Source organism: Salarias fasciatus (assembly GCF_902148845.1).
Source record: "Salarias fasciatus chromosome 7 unlocalized genomic scaffold, fSalaFa1.1 super_scaffold_4, whole genome shotgun sequence".
NCBI classification, from domain to species: domain Eukaryota; kingdom Metazoa; phylum Chordata; class Actinopteri; order Blenniiformes; family Blenniidae; genus Salarias; species Salarias fasciatus.
In genome coordinates, this window is record NW_021941229.1 from 27666219 (window position 1) to 27689145 (window position 22927).

General features: G+C 55.7%; 2 protein-coding genes across 4 annotated transcripts in view; both read right to left on the reverse strand.

Moving 5' to 3' along the window:
- Positions 1 to 159: 159 nt before the first annotated feature.
- Positions 160 to 10644, reverse strand: mocs2 (molybdenum cofactor synthesis 2). Of its 3 annotated transcripts, none has more exons than XM_030085055.1 (5): positions 2702 to 2832; positions 2523 to 2633; positions 2085 to 2241; positions 1006 to 1129; positions 160 to 856 (listed from the first exon to the last, which is right to left on the reverse strand). In XM_030085055.1, exons 2-5 carry the CDS (start codon positions 2629 to 2631, stop codon positions 749 to 751), a joined length of 498 nt encoding a protein of 165 aa, XP_029940915.1. In that variant the 5' UTR covers positions 2632 to 2633; positions 2702 to 2832; the 3' UTR covers positions 160 to 748. The 3 variants fall into 3 exon arrangements, 2 of the variants coding, with proteins under 2 accessions (XP_029940915.1, XP_029940916.1); XR_003930624.1 differs by lacking the exons at positions 160 to 856; positions 1006 to 1129 and adding exons at positions 3553 to 3677; positions 10515 to 10644 and having other exon boundaries at positions 2211 to 2241; positions 2702 to 2836; XM_030085056.1 differs by lacking the exons at positions 160 to 856; positions 1006 to 1129; positions 2085 to 2241 and adding exons at positions 3553 to 3677; positions 10515 to 10644 and having other exon boundaries at positions 2539 to 2631; positions 2702 to 2836.
- Positions 10645 to 17036: 6392 nt separating this feature from the next.
- LOC115382620 (cGMP-dependent protein kinase 1-like) overlaps positions 17037 to 22927 on the reverse strand; it is a 14081-nt gene continuing 8190 nt past the window's right edge. Inside the window, exons 9-16 of the mRNA XM_030084437.1 lie at positions 21578 to 21717; positions 21391 to 21480; positions 20757 to 20898; positions 19497 to 19660; positions 19257 to 19379; positions 19085 to 19147; positions 17334 to 17400; positions 17037 to 17132 (exon numbers count right to left, since the gene is read on the reverse strand). Coding sequence (XP_029940297.1) covers positions 17037 to 17132; positions 17334 to 17400; positions 19085 to 19147; positions 19257 to 19379; positions 19497 to 19660; positions 20757 to 20898; positions 21391 to 21480; positions 21578 to 21717 — 885 coding nt within the window. The remainder of the gene's footprint in view (positions 17133 to 17333; positions 17401 to 19084; positions 19148 to 19256; positions 19380 to 19496; positions 19661 to 20756; positions 20899 to 21390; positions 21481 to 21577; positions 21718 to 22927) is intronic.

The window sequence follows — 22927 nt, forward strand, 5'->3', positions numbered from 1 at the left end:
AAACAATCACTGTTTTTTAAACGATGAGACAGTAACCTAACCTCTGACCTCGATAACCTTTAACTTATAACGCTGTCCAGAATCCAGGACAAAAAGAGGGGAAAGTAGTTTAGAATAGAATAGAATGCTTTTTATTGTGTTATGAAGTTTGGTTCATTAGTTTGAAATGAATCTGATCGATTCAGTGAGAATGTGGAGTTCTGTGAAGCTGAGTGAAACCAGTCTGGAACGAGGCAGACTGAGGGACAGGAAACGGTTTCTTCATCTCAGACCAGGTTCTGAACAGACTGTCATCCTGCTGGTGACTCGGCAGTAAACAGGAAACATGGTCGCCGCGCCACTTCCGGTCCGACCGGAAGCTGCAGGAACGTTACGTTTTCTCATCAGAGAGAATAACCACTGCAAGAACCCTCACACACACACACACACACACTCACTCTCACTCTCTCTCTCTCTCTCTCTGCTGCTTTTAGGAGGTGACCCAGCTGGTTTTAACTGGACTTCCAGCTGGTTTGAACCGGTTTGTGTGCCGCCCAGAGCTGACCCAAGTGCTCTTGAGCAGCCAGCTGACTGCCGACTGTGGACGAGTCGCCGGGACTTTCACCGTCTCCAGATCAGACCGACAGATCTGCTGAGTCGACTTTATGGCATTAATCATTTAATGCTGCGCGCGTGCGCACACACACACACACACACACACACACACACACACACACACACACACACACAGCGTAGTGAGAAACAGATTTTAATCTTTGTGATTCTCGGAGGATGTGATTGGACGCTGCTCGTTATGCCCCGCCCACAAACACTCAGCGTTCTCCTTCCAGATGGACTCCTGGGTGTCGTACACTTCCTGTTAGGAGGACAGAGGACAGACAGGGGTTAGAGGACAGGGGGTAGGGGACAGACAGGGTTAGAGGAGAGATGTTAGAGGATAGATGGGGGTTAGAGGACAGTCAGTGGGCGGAGCCTGGAGGCCAGAGACAGCGTCTCCTGTCTCACCTTCTTCCAGATGGGGACGGCGGCCTTCAGCTGGCGGATGCAGAAGTGGACGGCCTGCTGGGCGTCCTCCCTGTGAGGGGACGAGATCGCCATGGCGACGCTGGCCTCGCCCACCTTCACCCACCTGCAGGATTGGGGTCAAAGGTCAGCTGGATGAACGGTGGACAGCGCTCTGTCCTCACAGCAAGACGGTCCTGGGTTCAAGACCCAGCCGGGGCCTTTCTGAGGAGTCTGCATGTTCTCCCTTTGAGGTTCCTCCGGTTCCCTCCCTGGTCCAAAACGTGAGAGTGAATGGCTGTCTGTCCCCATGTGTCCCCCCGAGACAGAGTGGAGACCTGTCCCAGTGGACCTGTCCCGGTGGACCCCCCCCACCCCCCACAAGACCGGGGGTGCGCGTGCTTCCGGTGTTGTAGCATTGGCAGCGTCTGTAGCGTCTGTAGCATTAGCAGCGTCTGTAGCGTGTGGAGCTTTAGCAGCGTCTGTAGCGTGTGGAGCATTAGCAGCGTCTGTAGCGTCTGTAGCATTAGCAGCGTATGTAGCATTAGCAGCGTCTGTAGCGTGTGGAGCTTTAGCAGCGTCTGTAGCGTGTGGAGCATTAGCAGCGTCTGTAGCGTCTGTAGCATTAGCAGCGTATGTAGCATTAGCAGCGTCTGTAGCGTCTGTAGCATTAGCAGCGTCTGTAGCATTAGCAGCGTATGTAGCATTAGCAGCATCTGTAGCGTCTGTAGCATTAGCAGCGTATGTAGCATTAGCAGCATCTGTAGCGTCTGTAGCATTAGCAGCGTCTGTAGCATTAGCAGTGTCTGTAGCGTGTGGAGCTTTAGCAGCGTCTGTAGCATTAGCAGCGTCTGTAGCGTGTGGAGCATTAGCAGCGTCTGTAGCGTCTGTAGCATTAGCAGCGTATGTAGCATTAGCAGCGTCTGTAGCGTCTGTAGCATTAGCAGCGTCTGTAGCATTAGCAGCGTCTGTAGCATTAGCAGCGTCTGTTGCATTAGCAGCATTTGTAGCATTAGCAGTGTCTGTAGCATTAGCAGCGTCTGTAGCATTAGCAGCATTAGCAGCATCTGTAGCGTCTGTACCCGAGGCGGTGGTGGACACAGATATGAGAGACGGCCGGCCATCTCTCTCGGATGTCAGCACACAGCTTGGTGAACTCTGATTGGACCATGGAATCGTACGCCTCATACTCCAGACCAATCACCTTCCTGTCCTCCACCACGTCCTCACGGGTCGTCCCTGCAGCAGATAAGACCATGAGACAGAGACAAACAGAGACATATAGAGACAGACAGAGAGAGAGAGACAGACAGAGAGAGAGACACACAGAGAGAGACAGAGACAGAGACACAGACAGAGAGACAGAGACAGGACAGACAGAGAGAGACACACACAGACAGAGAGACAGAGACAGGACAGACAGAGAGACAGACAGGGACAGACAGAGAGACAGAGACAGGACAGACAGAGAGAGAGACAGGGACAGACAGAGAGAGAGACAGGGACAGGGACAGACAGACCTATGAAGACTGAAATGGCTCCACAGGAAGGACTGCTGACAGCATCCACCACTTCCTGTATGGACAGCCAATCACGGCTCAGCTTGAAGACGTCTCTCGGCTTGGACATCTCTGGAAAGGAAAACATGAGGTCAGAGGTCACGGTGACACAGTGATGACATCACCATCAGCCGACTCACCGTCAGGTTTACCCCCCGCTGAGCGGCGGCACCACGGCAACCTCGTCTCCGTCTCCAAGGGACACCAGCTGGTCGCCGATGGCAACGAACTGCTGGCGTATCGCCAGGACGACGTGGTCCTGCAGCAGGGACAGCCTGGACATCCAGGAGAGGGACACGCTTCAGGGACACACTACAGACACACGCTACAGAGACACGCTACAGGGACACACTTAAGGGACACGCCACAGGGACATGCTACAGGGACACGCTACAGAGACACACTACAGAGACACTACAGGGACACGCTTAAGGGACACGCTACAGAGACACACTACAGAGACACTACAGAGACACGCTTAAGGGACACGCTACAGAGACGCTACAGGGACACGCTTTAGGGACACGCTACAGAGATACGTGACAGGGACACGCTACAGAGACATGCTACAGAGACACACTACAGAGACAATACAGAGACACTACAGGGACACGCTTTAGGGACACGCTACAGAGACACTACAGGGACACTACAGGGACACGCTACAGAGACACACTACAGGGACAAGCTTAAGGGACACGCTACAGGGACACGCTACAGGGACACGCTACAGGGACATGCTACAGAGACACACTACAGAGACACTACAGGGACACGCTTTAGGGACACGCTACAGAGACACGCGACAGGGACACGCTCCAGAGACACGCTTAAGGGACACGCTACAGAGACACACTACAGGGACAAGCTTAAGGGACACGCTACAGGGACACGCTACAGAGACACGCTACAGGGACACGCTTAAGGGACATGGGGTGATTTTGTTACATTGTAGCACAGTTGTGTTGTTGCATTGTAACGCTGTAGGTACCTCGGGTGTCGCTGTAGCAACAGTCCCCACAGGTCCCGGCTGCTGAGCTCTGTTGGCACGGCAACCAGCTGCTCCTCCTTCAGTCCAGTGAGCTCTGCACTCCGAGCAAAGTACAGAACACACACCTGGAGAACAACAGTCGCATCAACACACACCTGGAGAACAACAGTCGCATCAACACACACCTGGAGGACAACAGTCGCATCAACACACACCTGGAGAACAACAGTCGCATCAACACACACCTGGAGAACAACAGTCGCATCAACACACACCTGGAGGACAACAGTCGCATCAACACACACCTGGAGAACAACAGTCGCATCAACACACACCTGGAGAACAGCAGTCACATCAACACAAACCTGGAGGACAACAGTCGCATCAACACACACCTGGAGAACAACAGTCGCATCAACACACACCTGGACAACAACAGTTGCATCAACACACACCTGGACAACAACAGTCACAACACACACCTGGAGAACAACAGTCGCATCAACACACACGTGGAGAACAACAGTCACAACACACACCTGGAGAACAGTCTCATCAACACACACACCTGGAGAACAGTCGCATCAACACACACACACCTGGAGAACAAAAACAGCCACATCAACACACACCTGGAGAACAACAGTCGCATCAACACACACCTGGAGAACAACAGTCCCATCAACACACACCTGGAGAACAACAGTCACAACACACACCTGGAGAACAGTCGCATCAACACACACACACCTGGAGAACAACAGTCACAACACACACACTTGGAGAACAGTCGCATCAACACACACACCTAGAGAACAACAGTCACATCAAAACACACCTGGAGAACAACAGTCACATCACACACCTGGAGAACAGTCGCATCAACACACACACACCTGGAGAACAAAAACAGCTGCATCAACACACACCTAGAGAACAACAACAGTCCCATCAACACACACCTGGAGAACAAAAACAGTCGCATCAACACACACCTCGAGAACAACAGTCGCATCAACACACACCTGGAGAACAACAGTCGCATCAACACACACCTGGAGAACAGCAGTCACATCAACACACACCTGGAGGACAACAGTCGCATCAACACACACCTGGAGAACAGCAGTCACATCAACACACACCTGGAGGACAACAGTCGCATCAACACACACCTGGAGAACAACAGTCGCATCAACACACACCTGGACAACAACAGTTGCATCAACACACACCTGGACAACAACAGTCCCATCAACACACACCTGGAGAACAACAGTCACAACACACACCTGGAGAACAGTCGCATCAACACACACACACCTGGAGAACAACAGTCACATCAAAACACACCTGGAGAACAACAGTCACATCAAAACACACCTGGAGAACAACAGTCACAACACACACCTGGAGAACAGTCGCATCAACACACACACACCTGGAGAACAAAAACAGCCGCATCAACACACACCTGGAGAACAACAACAGTCCCATCAACACATACCTGGAGAACAAAAACAGTCGCATCAACACACGCCTGGAGAGCAACAGTCACATCAACAGACACCTGGAGAACAACAATCGCATCAACACACACCTGGAGAACAACAGTCACAACACACACCTGGAGAACAACAGTTGCATTAACACACACCTGGGGAACAGTCGCATCAACACACATCTGGAGAACAACAGTCACAACACACACCTGGAGAACAACAGTTGCATTAACACACACCTGGGGAACAGTCGCATCAACACACACCTGGAGAACAACAGTCTCATCAACACACACCTGCAGAACAACAGTGTCTTCAACACACACCTGGAGAACAACAGTCTCACCAACACACACCTGGAGAACAACAGTTGCATCAACACACACCTGCAGAACAACAGTGTCTTCAACACACACCTGGAGAACAACAGTCACATCAACACACACCTGGAGAACAACAGTCACATCAACACACACCTGGAGAACAACAGTCGCATCAACACACACGTGGAGAACAACAGTCACAACACACACCTGGAGAACAGTCTCATCAACACACACACCTGGAGAACAGTCGCATCAACACACACACACCTGGAGAACAAAAACAGCCACATCAACACACACCTGGAGAACAACAGTCGCATCAACACACACCTGGAGAACAACAGTCCCATCAACACACACCTGGAGAACAACAGTCACAACACACACCTGGAGAACAGTCGCATCAACACACACACACCTGGAGAACAACAGTCACAACACACACACTTGGAGAACAGTCGCATCAACACACACACCTAGAGAACAACAGTCACATCAAAACACACCTGGAGAACAACAGTCACATCACACACCTGGAGAACAGTCGCATCAACACACACACACCTGGAGAACAAAAACAGCTGCATCAACACACACCTAGAGAACAACAACAGTCCCATCAACACACACCTGGAGAACAAAAACAGTCGCATCAACACACACCTCGAGAACAACAGTCGCATCAACACACACCTGGAGAACAACAGTCGCATCAACACACACCTGGAGAACAGCAGTCACATCAACACACACCTGGAGGACAACAGTCGCATCAACACACACCTGGAGAACAGCAGTCACATCAACACACACCTGGAGGACAACAGTCGCATCAACACACACCTGGAGAACAACAGTCGCATCAACACACACCTGGACAACAACAGTTGCATCAACACACACCTGGACAACAACAGTCCCATCAACACACACCTGGAGAACAACAGTCACAACACACACCTGGAGAACAGTCGCATCAACACACACACACCTGGAGAACAACAGTCACATCAAAACACACCTGGAGAACAACAGTCACATCAAAACACACCTGGAGAACAACAGTCACAACACACACCTGGAGAACAGTCGCATCAACACACACACACCTGGAGAACAAAAACAGCCGCATCAACACACACCTGGAGAACAACAACAGTCCCATCAACACATACCTGGAGAACAAAAACAGTCGCATCAACACACGCCTGGAGAGCAACAGTCACATCAACAGACACCTGGAGAACAACAATCGCATCAACACACACCTGGAGAACAACAGTCACAACACACACCTGGAGAACAACAGTTGCATTAACACACACCTGGGGAACAGTCGCATCAACACACATCTGGAGAACAACAGTCACAACACACACCTGGAGAACAACAGTTGCATCAACACACACCTAGAGAACAACAACAGTCCCATCAACACACACCTGGAGAACAAAAACAGTCGCATCAACACACACCTCGAGAACAACAGTCGCATCAACACACACCTGGAGAACAACAGTCGCATCAACATACACCTGGAGAACAGCAGTCACATCAACACACACCTGGAGGACAACAGTCGCATCAACACACACCTGGAGAACAGCAGTCACATCAACACACACCTGGAGGACAACAGTCGCATCAACACACACCTGGAGAACAACAGTCGCATCAACACACACCTGGACAACAACAGTTGCATCAACACACACCTGGACAACAACAGTCCCATCAACACACACCTGGAGAACAACAGTCACAACACACACCTGGAGAACAGTCGCATCAACACACACACACCTGGAGAACAACAGTCACATCAAAACACACCTGGAGAACAACAGTCACATCAAAACACACCTGGAGAACAACAGTCACAACACACACCTGGAGAACAGTCGCATCAACACACACACACCTGGAGAACAAAAACAGCCGCATCAACACACACCTGGAGAACAACAACAGTCCCATCAACACATACCTGGAGAACAAAAACAGTCGCATCAACACACGCCTGGAGAGCAACAGTCACATCAACAGACACCTGGAGAACAACAATCGCATCAACACACACCTGGAGAACAACAGTCACAACACACACCTGGAGAACAACAGTTGCATTAACACACACCTGGGGAACAGTCGCATCAACACACATCTGGAGAACAACAGTCACAACACACACCTGGAGAACAACAGTTGCATCAACACACACCTAGAGAACAACAACAGTCCCATCAACACACACCTGGAGAACAAAAACAGTCGCATCAACACACACCTCGAGAACAACAGTCGCATCAACACACACCTGGAGAACAACAGTCGCATCAACATACACCTGGAGAACAGCAGTCACATCAACACACACCTGGAGGACAACAGTCGCATCAACACACACCTGGAGAACAACAGTCGCATCAACACACACCTGGACAACAACAGTTGCATCAACACACACCTGGACAACAACAGTCCCATCAACACACACCTGGAGAACAACAGTCACAACACACACCTGGAGAACAGTCGCATCAACACACACACACCTGGAGAACAACAGTCACATCAAAACACACCTGGAGAACAACAGTCACATCAAAACACACCTGGAGAACAACAGTCACAACACACACCTGGAGAACAGTCGCATCAACACACACACACCTGGAGAACAAAAACAGCCGCATCAACACACACCTGGAGAACAACAACAGTCCCATCAACACATACCTGGAGAACAAAAACAGTCGCATCAACACACGCCTGGAGAGCAACAGTCACATCAACAGACACCTGGAGAACAACAATCGCATCAACACACACCTGGAGAACAACAGTCACAACACACACCTGGAGAACAACAGTTGCATTAACACACACCTGGGGAACAGTCGCATCAACACACACCTGGAGAACAACAGTCTCATCAACACACACCTGGAGAACAACAGTCACATCAACACACACCTGGAGAACAACAGTCTCATCAACACACATCTACAGAACGTAGTTTTGACGGTTCTCGGGAGAACAGCTGTTCAGAACGTTGATCTATCCTCAGTCGGTCCTTTTCAGGATCAGTGGAAAATTTGTTCCTACGATTTCAGACATCTGGAGATCGGACGGCTCAGTGAGGCGACCCCAGGTGACCCGTGGTGACCCCAGGCAACGCAAGTGACCCCCGGCGACCCGTGGTGACCCCAGGTGACCCCAAGCAACCCAAGTGACCCCAGGTGACCCCAGGTGACCCGATTTGACCTGGCACTCAGCTGCAGCCCGCTGTTACTCTCCTGTGGATCTTTAGTGTGGATCCAGCAGGTGTGGATCCAGCAGGTGTGGATCCAGTGGGATCTGTTCCAGAGTGGATCTGCTCAGCTGGAGGAGAGGTTCCGGTCTGAAGCGGTTTGATGAGCTCTGATGTTTCTGCTGACCTCAGAGCTCTTCTGCTGGTTCTCCTGCAGAACGCTGAGCCTTCAGAATGAAACCAGGAACTGTTTCCATCCAGAACCACTGAGGAGCCAGGACCTGGTCCAGACGGGTCTGCAGCCAGACGGATGGAGGGGGGTTTGTTTTCATTGCTTCAGGTAATGAACGTATGAATCCCTCACTGAGCCGGCGGTCTGCGGTTCTGAGGTCGACGTGACGCCAAAGCAGCTGAGAACAAGAGAGGAAGAATCTGAAGAACTGATCCTGATACCAGAACTGGTCCTGAACTCTGAACTCTGGATGACGCCAGAGACGCTTCCTGAGACTCATTATTGACATACTGATCTATAGTGATCTATAGTGATCTATAGTGATCTATAGTGATCGGATGCTCAGAACTCTGTTCATCTTTGTGCTTCTGATCGTTGTGATAACTCCTTCCTCCAGCAGGGGGCAGTCTGGGGTCAGAGCAGCAGGGCCGAGTCTCCTCCAGCAGCTGGGGCAGACAGGACCAGCTGGTTCCTGGGGGTCTGAGCAGAACCAGGTCCTCCTCAGCAGCTCCCTGCAGTGTGATGGAGGAAGGTTCTGCGGAGGGAACCCATGTTCCTGAGGTTCTGCTGGATGAAGGGTTCTGACGTGGCTCCATCAGCGACTCCAGCAGGACGGAGAACAGCTCCAGGTTCCTCCACCTGCTCCTGTCTGGAAGTGGACCGGCTCATCCAGCAGAACCCTGCCGGAACCAGACCGAAGCTCCTGACCCCGTCCAGGGAGAGAAGAACCCTGAAGAACCACAGGACCTCTAGACAACCCTGAGGAACCACGTGACCTCTAGAGAACCCTGAAGACTGGAGTCACATGACCTAAAGGATCGACACCTTACACCGGGCTCACACCAGCTCCGGTCCGGTCCCGGTCCCAGACCGGACCGGAGCCTCGGGGCTCAGCCTCCAGCTGGAGAGGAAGTAACGGTACCTCTGTCCAACACTCAGCTTCATGAGACGCTCGGCCTCCGGTCTGGACCATCCGGTCTGGACCGTCCCGTCTGGACCGTCCCGTCTGGACCGTCCCCTCTGGACCGTCCCGTCTGTCCTTTGGACGTCTCCAGAGCTGGACGCTGCGTCACTTTATAAACTCGTTCCACAGAAACGAGTCTGTTGGCAGACGGTTCCTGATCGCCTCCCTGAGGACGCTGGGTAACCATGGTAACGTCTGGATGAGCGGGACGGACAGGGACTGGCTGGAAACACCAGGACGTCATCAGGAACGCCGGTCCACGTTCTCAGAACTTCAATTTCTCAAGTCCAAGAAGACTGGCACGTGTCCTCGACAAGAACACAGGGACGTACCTGTCCCTGCTGGACAGACAGCAGAGGGACGTCCCTGTCCCTGCTGGACAGACAGCAGAGGGACGTCCCTGTCCCTGCTGGACAGACAGCAGAGGGACGTCCCTGTCCCTGCTGGACAGACAGCAGAGGGACGTCCCTGTCCCTGCTGGACAGACAGCAGAGGGACGTCCCTGTCCCTGCTGGACAGACAGCAGAGGGACTTCCTGTCCCTGCTGGACAGACAGCTGGACAGACAGCAGAGGGACGTCCGCGTGCTGCTCACGAGGAGCGTCGTGCAGGCCCCGCCCCCTCAGGAGATCCACCGGGAACCGAGCCGAACCGAGCCGAACCGAGCCGGGCGGCAGCTCACTCACCTGCACAGACATGAAGAAGTCCGCGCGAGAAACGACCCTGACACGAGCACGAGCACGAGCCGCCGTGACAGCAGCGGCCTCTCACTTCCGGGTGCGCTCCCGTTGGCTCCTCCCCCTTCTTCTTCTACACAGGTTTTCACCGTGAGACACGGAAGTCCGCCAGTAAGGACACAGACAGACAGACAGACAGACAGAAGGACAGACAGAGGGACAGACAGGGGGACAGAGAGACAGACAGAGGGACAGACAGAGAGACAGGCAGAGGGACAGAGAGAGGGACAGACAGAGGGATAGACAGACAGAAGGACAGACAGAGAGACAGACAGGTGGACAGAGAGACAGACAGAAGGACAGACAGAGGGACAGACAGACAGAAGGACAGACAGAGAGACAGACAGGGGACAGAGAGACAGACAGACAGAAGGACAGACAGAGAAACAGAGAGAGGGAAAGACAGGGGACAGAGAGACAGACAGACAGAGAGACAGAAAGGGGACAGAGAGACAGACAGACAGAAGGACAGACAGAGAGACAGACAGAGAGACAGACAGGGGACAGAGAGACAGACAGACAGAGAGACAGAAAGGGGACAGAGAGACAGACAGACAGAAGGACAGACAGAGAGACAGACAGGGGACAGAGAGACAGACAGACAGAGAGACAGACAGGGGGACAGAGAGACAGACAGAAGGACAGACAGAGAGACAGACAGAGGGACAGAGAGAGGGACAGACAGGAGGACAGACAGACAGAAGGACAGACAGAGAGACAGACAGGGGGACAGAGTGACAGCCAGAAGGACAGACAGAAGGACAGACAGAGAGACAGACAGACAGAGAGACAGAAAGGGGACAGAGAGACAGACAGGGGACAGAGAGACAGACAGACAGAAGGACAGACAGAGAGACAGACAGAGGGACAGACAGACAGAAGGACAGACAGAGAGACAGACAGAGGGACAGACAGGAGGACAGACAGAGAGACAGACAGGGGGACAGAGTGACAGCCAGAAGGACAGACAGAAGGACAGACAGAGGGACAGACAGAGAGACAGGCAGAGGGACAGAGAGAGGGATAGACAGACAGAAGGACAGACAGAAGGACAGACAGAGGGACAGACAGACAGAAGGACAGACAGAGAGACAGACAGGTGGACAGAGAGACAGACAGAAGGACAGACAGAAGGACAGACAGAGGGACAGACAGACAGAAGGACAGACAGAGAGACAGACAGGGGACAGAGAGACAGACAGACAGAAGGACAGACAGAGAAACAGAGAGAGGAAAGACAGAGGGACAGACAGAGAGACAGACAGGGGGACAGAGTGACAGCCAGAAGGACAGACAGAGAGACAGACAGACAGAGAGACAGAAAGGGGACAGAGAGACAGACAGACAGAAGGACAGACAGAGAGACAGACAGGGGACAGAGAGACAGACAGACAGAGAGACAGAAAGGGGACAGAGAGACAGACAGACAGAAGGACAGACAGAGAGACAGACAGGGGACAGAGAGACAGACAGGGGACAGACAGACAGAGAGATAGACAGGGGGACAGAGAGACAGACAGAAGGACAGACAGAGAGACAGACAGAGGGACAGAGAGAGGGACAGACAGGAGGACAGACAGACAGAAGGACAGACAGAGAGACAGACAGGGGGACAGAGTGACAGCCAGAAGGACAGACAGAGAGACAGACAGGGGACAGAGAGACAGACAGACAGAGAGACAGACAGAGAGACAGACAGAAGGACAGACAGAGAGACAGACAGGGGACAGAGAGACAGACAGACAGAAGGACAGACAGAGAGACAGACAGAGGGACAGACAGACAGAAGGACAGACAGAGAGACAGACAGAGGGACAGACAGGAGGACAGGCAGAGAGACAGACAGGGGGACAGAGTGACAGCCAGAAGGACAGACAGAAGGACAGACAGACAGAAGGACAGACAGAGAGACAGACAGGGGACAGAGAGACAGAAAGGGGACAGAGAGACAGACAGGGGGACAGACAGAAGGACAGACAGAGAGACAGACAGAGGGACAGACAGAGAGACAGACAGAAGGACAGACAGAGAGACAGACAGAGGGACAGACAGGGGACAGAGAGACAGACAGACAGAAGGACAGACAGAGAGACAGACAGAGGGACAGACAGACAGAAGGACAGACAGAGAGACAGACAGGGGGACAGAGTGACAGCCAGAAGGACAGACAGAGAGACAGACAGACAGAAGGACAGACAGAGAGACAGACAGGGGACAGAGAGACAGACAGACAGAAGGACAGACAGAGAGACAGACAGGGGACAGAGAGACAGACAGACAGAAGGACAGACAGGGGACAGAGAGACAGACAGACAGAAGGACAGACAGAGAGACAGACAGGGGGACAGAGAGACAGACACAGAGACAGACAGAGGGACAGACAGAGGACAGGAGACAGATGACAGGAGACAGACGACAGAGGACAAGAGACAGGGGACAGACGACAGGAGACAGGGGACAGAGGACAGGAGACAGCGGACAGGAGACAGCGGACAGGAGAGAGAGGACAAGAGACAGGGGACAGGGGATAGAGGACAGGAGACAGGAGACAGAGGACAAGAGACAGGGGATAGAGGACAGGGGACAGGAGACAGAGGACAGGGGATAGAGGACAGGAGACAGAGGATAGAGAACAGGAGACAGAGGACAGGAGACGGGACAGGAGACAGAGGACAGGAGACACGGGACAGGACAGGAGACAGGGATAGGACAGGGGATAGAGGACAGGAGACAGAGGATAGAGGACAGGAGACAGGGGACAGACGATAGAGGACAGGAGACAGGACAGGGGACGGGACAGAGGATAGAGGACAGGAGACAGAGGACAGGAGACAGAGGATAGAGGACAGGAGACAGAGGACAGGAGACAGAGGACAGGGGACAGAGGACAGGGGATAGAGGACAGGAGACAGGGTCCGCTCTGAGTTCTGCATGGAAATGTCCAGAACGCCACTGTGGAACCACACGTCTTCAGTTCAGGACGCTGCATTCATTTATCATCCTCGGAGTCTGGACAGCTGTGGACGGCTGTGAACGGCTGTGGACGGCTGTGGGACGCAGCCCAGTGTCCTAAACCCCCATTGTGCAGGTCTCTCAGGGACAGATCAAATCAAATCAAATCAAATCAAATCAAATCAAACTTTACTTGTGGAGCAGTTTTTCATATTCATTAAAACAACGCAAAGTGATGAACAGTAAAAACAGTCATCAGAACAAAAGAATTAAAACCGCACCATCAATCAGTACACACACACACACACACACACACACACACACACACACACGCACGCACGCACGCACGCACGCACGCACGCACACACACACACACACACACACACACACACACACACACACACACCGCTATAGACAGAGTCAGAAAGGTCATAATGATGGAAAACATCACAGCAAGATGACAACGAAATCTTGAAAAATTGGAAAGATGGAAAACCCCGACACCCTGACACCCTGACGCCCTGATACCTGACACCCTGAAACCTTGATACCTGACACCCTGATACCCTAACACCCTGACGCCCTGATACCTGACACCCTGAAACCTTGATACCTGACACCCTGATACCCTAACATCCTGACACCCTGATACCTGACACCCTGATACCCTGACACCCTGATACCCTGACACCTGACACCCTGAAACCCTGACACCTTGATACCTGACACCCTGATACCCTGATGCCTGACACCCTGATACCTGACACCCTGATACCCTGACACCCTGAAACCCTGACACCTTGATACCTGACACCCTGATACCTGACACCCTGATACCTGACATCCTGATACCCTGATACCTGACACCCTGACACCACGATACCCTGATAAACTGACACCCTGATACCCTGACACCCTGATGCCTGACACCCTGATACCCTGAACCTGATACTTGACACCCTGATACCCTGACCCCCTGAACCTGACACCCTTGATACCTGACACCCGGATGCCTGACACCCTGATACCCTGACCCCCTGATACCTGACACCCTGATACCCTGACACCCTGATGCCTGACACCCTGATACCCTGAAACCCTGATACTTGACACCCTGATACCCTGACACCCTGATACCTGACACCCTGATACCCTGACACCCTGATGCCTGACACCCTGATACCCTGACCCCCTGATACCTGACACCCTGAAACCCTGACACCCTGATACCCTGAAACCCTGATACCTGACACCCTGATACCCCGATACCAGCACTTCCAGAGCTCTAAAAACCTTTTATTTATTTATTTTTCTGTTTTTAAGTCTTATGTAATTATTTTTTCTCTACAAGTTGCTTTTTGTTTGCTGACCTGTCAGAGCCTGAAACTAGAATCAGTCTGAGGGTCTGAAGGTCTGGGGGTCTGGAGGTCTGAGGGTCTGAAGGTCTGGGGGTCTGGAGGTCTGAGGGTCTGAAGGTCTGGGGGTCTGGAGGTCTGGAAGTCTGGGGGTCTGGAGGTCTGGGGGTCTGGAGATCTGGGGGTCTGGGGTCTGGTCTGGGGTCTGGAGGTCTGGTCTGGGGGTCTGGTCTGGGGGTCTGCTCTGGAGGTCTGGGGGTCTGGGGGTCTGGAGATCTGGGGGTCTGTGGGTCTGGAGGTCTTGGGGTCTTGGGGTCTGGTCTGGAGGTCTCGGGTCTGGTCTGGGGGTCTGGTCTGGAGGTCTGGGGGTCTGGAGGTCTGGGGGTCTGGAGGTCTAGTCTGGGGGTCTGGTCTGGAGGTCTCGGGGTCTGGAGGTCTGGTCTGGGGGTCTGGTCTGGAGGTCTGGGGGTCTGGAGGTCTAGTCTGGGGTCTGGTCTGGAGGTCTCGGGGTCTGATCTGGGGGTCTGGTCTGGGGGTCTGGTCTGGAGGTCTGGGGGTCTGGGGGTCTGGTCTGGAGGTCTCGGGGTCTGATCTGGGGGTCTGGTCTGGAGGTCTGGTCTGGAGGTCTGGGGGTCTGGAGGTCTGGTCTGGGGGTCTGTTGGGACTGAAACAAACTGATGACGGGTTTTGTTCATCTTCATGTTCTCCCTGTGGAGCAAATAAAAACTAAACAAACCTCATGTCAAGATGTCCTCAGATATGATAGACATCCTGGAGACAGACATCACTTCCTGTCTCCTGACACCACTTCCTGTCTCCGTCTGTCCCCTGGAGACAGTCGTCTCTGTGTCTGAGGACAGTCTGAACGTCCCTCTGCTGTGTCTCGTCTGTCTCACTGATCCGTTGTCCTCTTCAGCACCAGGCTGGCAGAACCAGCTCCAAAGACCAGAACCCAGAGGCGTCCGGGAGCCGGTCCGCCTGGAACCAGGACCGGAACCGAGTCTGAGACCACATGAGCTCAGCTGAAACCAGGAGGAACCTCAAAGAACCCTGACGAGAACAGAGAACCCCCCAAAACCCCCAGACCCCATCAGAACCCCCAAACCCCCCCAGACCCCATCAGAACCCCTAGACCCCAACAGAACCCCCAAACCCCCCCCAGACCCCATCAGAACCCCTAGACCCCCCCAGACCCCATCAGAACCCCTAGACCCCAACAGAACCCCCAAACCCCCCCAGACCCCATCAGAACCCCCAAACCCCCCCAGACCGCCCAAAACCCCCAGACCCCATCAGAACCCCCAAACCCCCCAGACCCCATCAGAACCCCTAGACCCCAACAGAACCCCCAAACCCCCCCAGACTCCCCAAAACCCCAGACCCCAACAGAACCCCCAAACCCCCCCAGACCCCATCAGAACCCCCAAACCCACCCAGACCCCATCAGAACCCCCAGACCCCAACAGAACCCCCAAACTCCCCAAGACCCCATCAGAACCCCTAGACCCCAACAGAACCCCCAAACCCCCCAGACTCCCCAAAACCCCAGACCCCAACAGAACCCCCAAACCCCCCCAGACCCCATCAGAACCCCCAAACCCACCCAGACCCCATCAGAACCCCCAGACCCCAACAGAACCCCCAAACTCCCCAAGACCCCATCAGAACCCCCAAAACCACCCAGACCCCATCAGAACCCCCAAACCCACCCAGACCCCATCAGAACCCCAAGACCCCAACAGAACCCCCAAACCCCCCCAGACCCCATCAGAACCCCCAAACCCACCCAGACCCCATCAGAACCCCCAGACCCCATCAGAACCCCCAAACCCACCCAGACCCCATCAGAACCCCCAGACCCCATCAGAACCCCCAAACCCCCCCAGACCCCATCAGAACCCCCAGACCCCATCAGAACCCCCAAACCCACCCAGACCCCATCAGAACCCCCAGACCCCATCAGAACCCCCAAACCCCCCCAGACCCCATCAGACCCCCCCAGACCCCATCAGAACCCCCCACACACACACTCCACAAAACTCTCTGAACTCCAATTTGTTTGTAAGTACAATAGTAATCAGGCAGAACCAGGTAGGACCCGGTAGGACCCGGTAGGACCCGGTAGGACCCGGTAGGACCAGGGACCGCCACAGTGCCCCCCCTGTCAGAACTCCAGGTCCCAGCCTGACTCCTCGTCCGGAGGCTCCTCGGGGTCTTCGGGGAACAGGTCGAAGTTGCTGGTGTCCAGCGGTCCGTCCAGCTGGTGGACAGAGGGACAGAGGGACGGAGGGACGGAGGGATGGAGGGACAGAGGGACGGAGAGACAGAGGGACAGAGGGATGGAGGGACGGAGGGATGGAGGGACAGAGGGACAGAGGGATGGAGGGATGGAAGGACAGTTAGCGGGACGGTTCGAGGGACGGCGTCTCCACGGCGACGGCGTCCTGCTGACGGAACCCACCGAAGGCGTGAAGGGGGGGTCGATGGTCCCCTGGCGGAGCCCGTCCCAGTTGAAGCCCTCGAACCACCTGTAGAACACCGGACGGAGAACCGTTAGTCCCCGTGACCCAGCAGGACTCTGGTTCTCCAGCAGCAGAACCGACCCGGGCCAGAGCCTCCAGAACCGGCAGGAGGGTCGCAGCGTCTGTCTTCGCGGACGGCGTGCCCCCTGGTGGCCACAGTGTGTCATTGCAAATGAATGTTTGCAGCAAAAGACATTTTTTTCTTTTTAAAAACTTCATTGGGGGGCCGTACGGAGGGACGGTGCGGGCCGTGTGCGGCCCGCGGGCCACCAGTTGCCCATCCTGATTTAGAACGTCTGCTCTGGACCCTGAGGGCTGCTGCTGAGGGGAACAGAACCCTGCTGCCCCCCGCTGGCCCCCGCTGCCCCCGCTGGCTCCTGCTGCCCCCTGCTGCCCCCATTGCCCCCCGCTGGCTCCTGCTGCCCCCCGTTGCCCCCCATTGCCCCCCGCTGGCTCCTGCTGCCCCCCGCTGCCCCCGTTGCCCCCCGTTGCCCCCCGCTGCCCCCCATTGCCCCCCGCTGGCTCCTGCTGCCCCCCGTTGCCCCCGTTGCCCCCTGTTGCCCCCGTTGCCCCCGTTGCCCCCGTTGCCCCCCGTTGCCCCCGTTGCCCCCCGTTGCCCCCCGCTGCCCCCCGCTGGCTCCTGCTGCCCCCCGTTGCCCCCCATTGCCCCCCGCTGGCTCCTGCTGCCCCCCGCTGCCCCCGTTGCCCCCCGTTGCCCCCCGTTGCCCCCCATTGCCCCCCGCTGGCTCCTGCTGCCCCCGTTGCCCCCCGTTGCCCCCCGCTGCCCCCCATTGCCCCCCGCTGGCTCCTGCTGCCCCCCGTTGCCCCCGTTGCCCCCCGCTGCCCCCATTGCCCCCCGCTGGCTCCCGCTGCCCCCCGCTGCCCCCGTTGCCCCCCGTTGCCCCCCGCTGCCCCCCGTTGCCCCCGTTGCCCCCCGTTGCCCCCCGCTGCCCCCGTTGCCCCCCGCTGCCCCCCGTTGCCCCCGTTGCCCCCCGTTGCCCCCCGCTGCCCCCCGTTGCCCCCGTTTGCCCCCCGCTGCCCCCGTTGCCCCCCGTTGACCCCGTTGCCCCCTGTTGCCCCCCGTTGCCCCCGCTGCCCCCGTTGCCCCCCGTTGCCCCCCGCTGCCCCCCATTGCCCCCCGCTGGCTCCTGCTGCCCCCCGCTGCCCCCGTTGCCCCCCATTGCCCCCCGCTGCCCCCGTTGCCCCCGTTGCCCCCCGTTGCCCCCCGTTGCCCCCGTTGCCCCCCTGTTGCCCCCTGCTGCCCCCCCCTGCCCCCCGCTGCCCCCCGTTGCCCCCGTTGCCCCCCGTTGCCCCCCCCCTGCCCCCCCCCTGCCCCCGTTGCCCCCCGTTGCCCCCCGCTGCCCCCGTTGCCCCCCGTTGCCCCCCGTTGCCCCCCGCTGCCCCCGTTGCCCCCCGCTGCCCCCGTTGCCCCCCCGCTGCCCCCGTTGCCCCCCTGTTGCCCCCCGTTGCCCCCCGTTGCCCCCCGCTGCCCCCTGCTGTGTGTGACGGTGTTAAAGTTTGTTTCCATGAATCTCTTGCTGAGCTTGGACTGTTGCTGATCGCAGGATCCAGAACGTGAGGAGAACTTTCTCAGACCCTCAGCAGAACCTGACGTTCCAGCTCCAGCTTCACCCGACAGAGCTGGGAGTTCTGGATCCGGTCCGCTCCAGACCCTGCTGGTTCCGCTCACTTGTGCTTCTGGACGTCCTTCACGCCGTTCTTCCGGTTCCCCAGCCTCTCTGACGGGTTGTCCCTGAGGAGCACACACCAGGTTCAGGAAGGAGAACCACCACAACCGGTCCGCACGCGGGGCCGGGCCGACCTGCCCGGACCGGCCCGGACCGGCCCGGACCGGCCCGGACCTGCACAGGCGCTTGATGAGGTTCCCGGCGCTCCTGGTGATCTTCTTGGGAAACTCGATCATGTCGATTCCTCTCAGGATGATGTTGTAGGTCTTCATCGGGTCCGAGCCGGAGAACGGGGGGCTGGAACAGAGTCAAGACCAGGACCCAGATCAGGAAGCAGGTCAGGACCCAGACCAGGATCCAGACCAGAACCCAGACCAGGAGCCAGACCAGGACCCGGTCCAGGGCTGCAGGTACCTTCCGCTGAGCAGCTCGAAGACCAGGATCCCCAGGGACCAGCAGTCGGCGGAGCTGTCGTGACCTTTGTTCAGGATGATCTCCGGGGCCACGTACTCCGGGGTTCCACAGAAGGTCCAGGTCTTCTGGCCCAGACCCACTTTCTTAGCGAAGCCGAAGTCCACCTGGAACCACATCGTCACGGTGTGACGCTTCTTCAGCTAGCCTCCTCAGTTAGCTTCTTCAGCTAGCCTCCTCAGCTAGCCTCCTCAGTTAGCTTCTTCAGCTAGCCTCCTCAGTTAGCTTCTTCAGCTAGCCTCCTCAGTTAGCTTCTTCAGCTAGCCTCCTCAGTTAGCTTCTTCAGCTAGCCTCCTCAGTTAGCTTCTTCAGCTAGCCTCCTCAGCTAGTCTCCTCAGTTAGCTTCTTCAGCTAGCCTCCTCAGCTAGTCTCCTCAGTTAGCTTCTTCAGCTAGCCTCCTCAGTTAGCTTCTTCAGCGAGCCTCCTCAGCTAGTCTCCTCAGTTAGCTTCTTCAGCTAGCCTCCTCAGTTAGCTTCTTCAGCGAGCCTCCTCAGCTAGTCTCCTCAGTTAGCTTCTTCAGCTAGCCTCCTCAGTTAGCTTCTTCAGCTAGCCTCCTCAGTTAGCTTCTTCAGCTAGTCTCCTCAGTTAGCTTCTTCAGCGAGCCTCCTCAGCTAGTCTCCTCAGTTAGCTTCTTCAGCTAGCCTCCTCAGTTAGCTTCTTCAGCTAGCCTCCTCAGCTACTCTCCTCAGTTAGCTTCTTCAGTTAGCCTCCTCAGTTAGCTTCTTCAGCTAGCCTCCTCAGTTAGCTTCTTCAGCTAGCCTCCTCAGTTAGCTTCTTCAGCTAGCCTCCTCAGTTAGCTTCTTCGGCTAGCCTCCTCAGCTAGTCTCCTCAGTTAGCTTCTTCAGCTAGCCTCCTCAGCTAGTCTTCTCAGTTAGCTTCTCCAGCTAGCCTCCTCAGTTAGCTTCTTCAGCTAGCCTCCTCAGTTAGTTTCTTCAGCTAGCCTCCTCAGCTAGTCTCCTCTGTTAGCTTCTTCAGCTAGCCTCCTCAAATTGCCTCCATAATTAGCTTCCTTAGCTAGCTTTCTCAGTTAGCTGCCTCAGCTAGCATTCTCAGTTAGCTTCCTCAGCTAGCCTCTTCAGTTAGCTTCCTCAGCTAGCATTCTGTTTCCTCAGCTAGCATTTTCAGTTAGCTTCCTCAGCTAGCATTCTCAGTTAGCTTCCTCAGCTAGCATTCTCAGTTAGCTTCCTCAGCTAGCGTCCTCACCAGCTTGGCATATCCTCTGTGGTCCAGGATGATGTTCTCCGGTTTCAGGTCCCTGTAGATGATTCCTCTAGAGTGAAGGAACACCAGAGCCTCGATGACACATCCCGTGTAGAACCGAGTGGTTCCGTCATCAAAGGAACCTCTGCAGCACACAGAACCAGCAACGCTTCAGTCCTGCTTTCAGTGTGGAGTTGTGCAGTTGTTAGCGTGTCAGTAGCATGATGCTCGCCTGTCATTAGTGTGGCATTACCCTGTTGTTAGCCTGTCATTAGCATGTTGTTAGTGTGGCGTTAGCCTATTGTTAGCCTGTCATTAGCCCGTTGTTAACATGGTGCTAGCCTGTCATTAGCCTGTCGTTAGCATGGTGCTAGCCTGTCATGAGCCTGTCATTAGCCTGCCGTTAGCGTGTCATTAGCCTGCCGTTAGCCTGTCATTAGCCTGTGGGTAGCCTGTTGTTAGCCTGTCGTTAGCCTGTCGTTAGCATGGCGCTAGCCTGTCATGAGCCTGTCGTTAGATTGTCATTAGCCTGTTGTTACCATGGTGTTAGCCTGTCATTAGTGTGTTATTAGCCTGTCATTAGCCTGCTGTTAGCCTGCTGTTAGCCTGTGGTTAGCGTGACTGTGGGTCATGTGACCGGTCTCGCAGCAGCGACCACAGCTCTCCTCCCAGGCAGGCTTCCAGCAGCATGTAGAGGAACTTGGAGTCTCTGAAGGTCCGGTACAACCTGCAGGGGGCAGCAGGGGGCAGAGAGGGTGAGGGCCAGGGGTCGGGGTCGGGGTCGGGGGTCGTGGTCGAGGGTCGGGTCGGGGGTCGGGTCCCACCTGATGATGAAGGGGCTGTGGACCTCCATCATGATGCGGCGCTCCGACAGGATGTGTCCCTGCTGGCTGGTGTCCACGATGTGACGCTTCTTCAACACCTTGAGGGCAAAAGAGCGGCTGGGGTCGCTCTTCAGCTGGACCTGACACACACACACACACACACACACACACACCACACACACACACACACACACCACACACACTATTAACTGTCAGTGGGTTTATATCACACAGCTATCTCCACTCACCCTGTTAGCATTAGCATTAGCATTAGCATTAGCATAACGCTGCGTTCACTCCGGCAGCGAGCAGCGCGGCGCCGCTCGCCCTGGTTGGCTGCGTGTGCGTCGTGTGAACCGGCAGCGGCTGCCGCTGACTCCGCGTCTCTGTCGCCGGCGGTCTTTTCGACAATGGCAGATGACATCGAAACATTAGCTTTGCTTTACTTGCTTGATAAAGCCGACGGCGGCGCGGCGGCGAGTCCAGGCGACGGGTCTGGATTCAGAATATTTTGCAGCGGCGTTCAGAGTACGGCGAGTTTCGCCGTTTACTCCAGGAGCTGCGGCGGGATGAGGGACGCCTTCAGCGGGACTTCCGTCTCTCCCGGTCCGGTTTGACGAGCTGCTGTCCCGCCTCGGCGCCCTGTGCCCCCGGGGACCCGACCTCTCCGTGAACTCAGGGTTTAACCGGCAGTAAACCCCGTTTCACCACAGTCTCCTCCGCTCACCGGACCCGGCCTGCTCGCTGCTCTTCCTCCAGCTCCTTTACTTCCTGTAACCATGAAAATCTGACGGAGGGCTCGGGGCGAGCGCCGGCCGCTGTGACCAGTTCCTCCTCCATTTCTGGCGTTTCCCGGAGCTCCGGTCCGTCACAAACGACGCCACACAGAGCGGCTCTGCGATCGGTTCGCCGCTCGCGAATTCGCTCAAGAGTTCAACTGTCAGCGGCGAGAGAGGAGCGGCGGAGCGTGACCGCTCGCCGCTTCCTGGCCGCCCTCGCCGCGCCACTCGCTGCCGGTGTGAACGCCACTTTAGAATGAATGTCAAGTTGCTGAGAGCCATCTGCATGCTGAGGTGCCCTTGAGCAAGACAGTGAACCAAGCAGCTCGGGGACAGACTGAGCTGCTCAGCAACCAGCTCCAGGTCTCTGGTCCTGGTCTCTGGTCCTGGTCCCTCTGGTCTCTGGTCTCTGAGGTCCAGGTCTCTGGTTCTGGTCTCTGGTCCTGGTCCCCTCTGCTCTCTGGTCTCTGAGGTCCAGGTCTCTGGTTCTGGTCTCTGGTCCTGGTCCCTCTGGTCTCTGGTCTCTGAGGTCCAGGTCTCTGGTTCTGGTCTCTGGTCCTGGTCCCTCTGC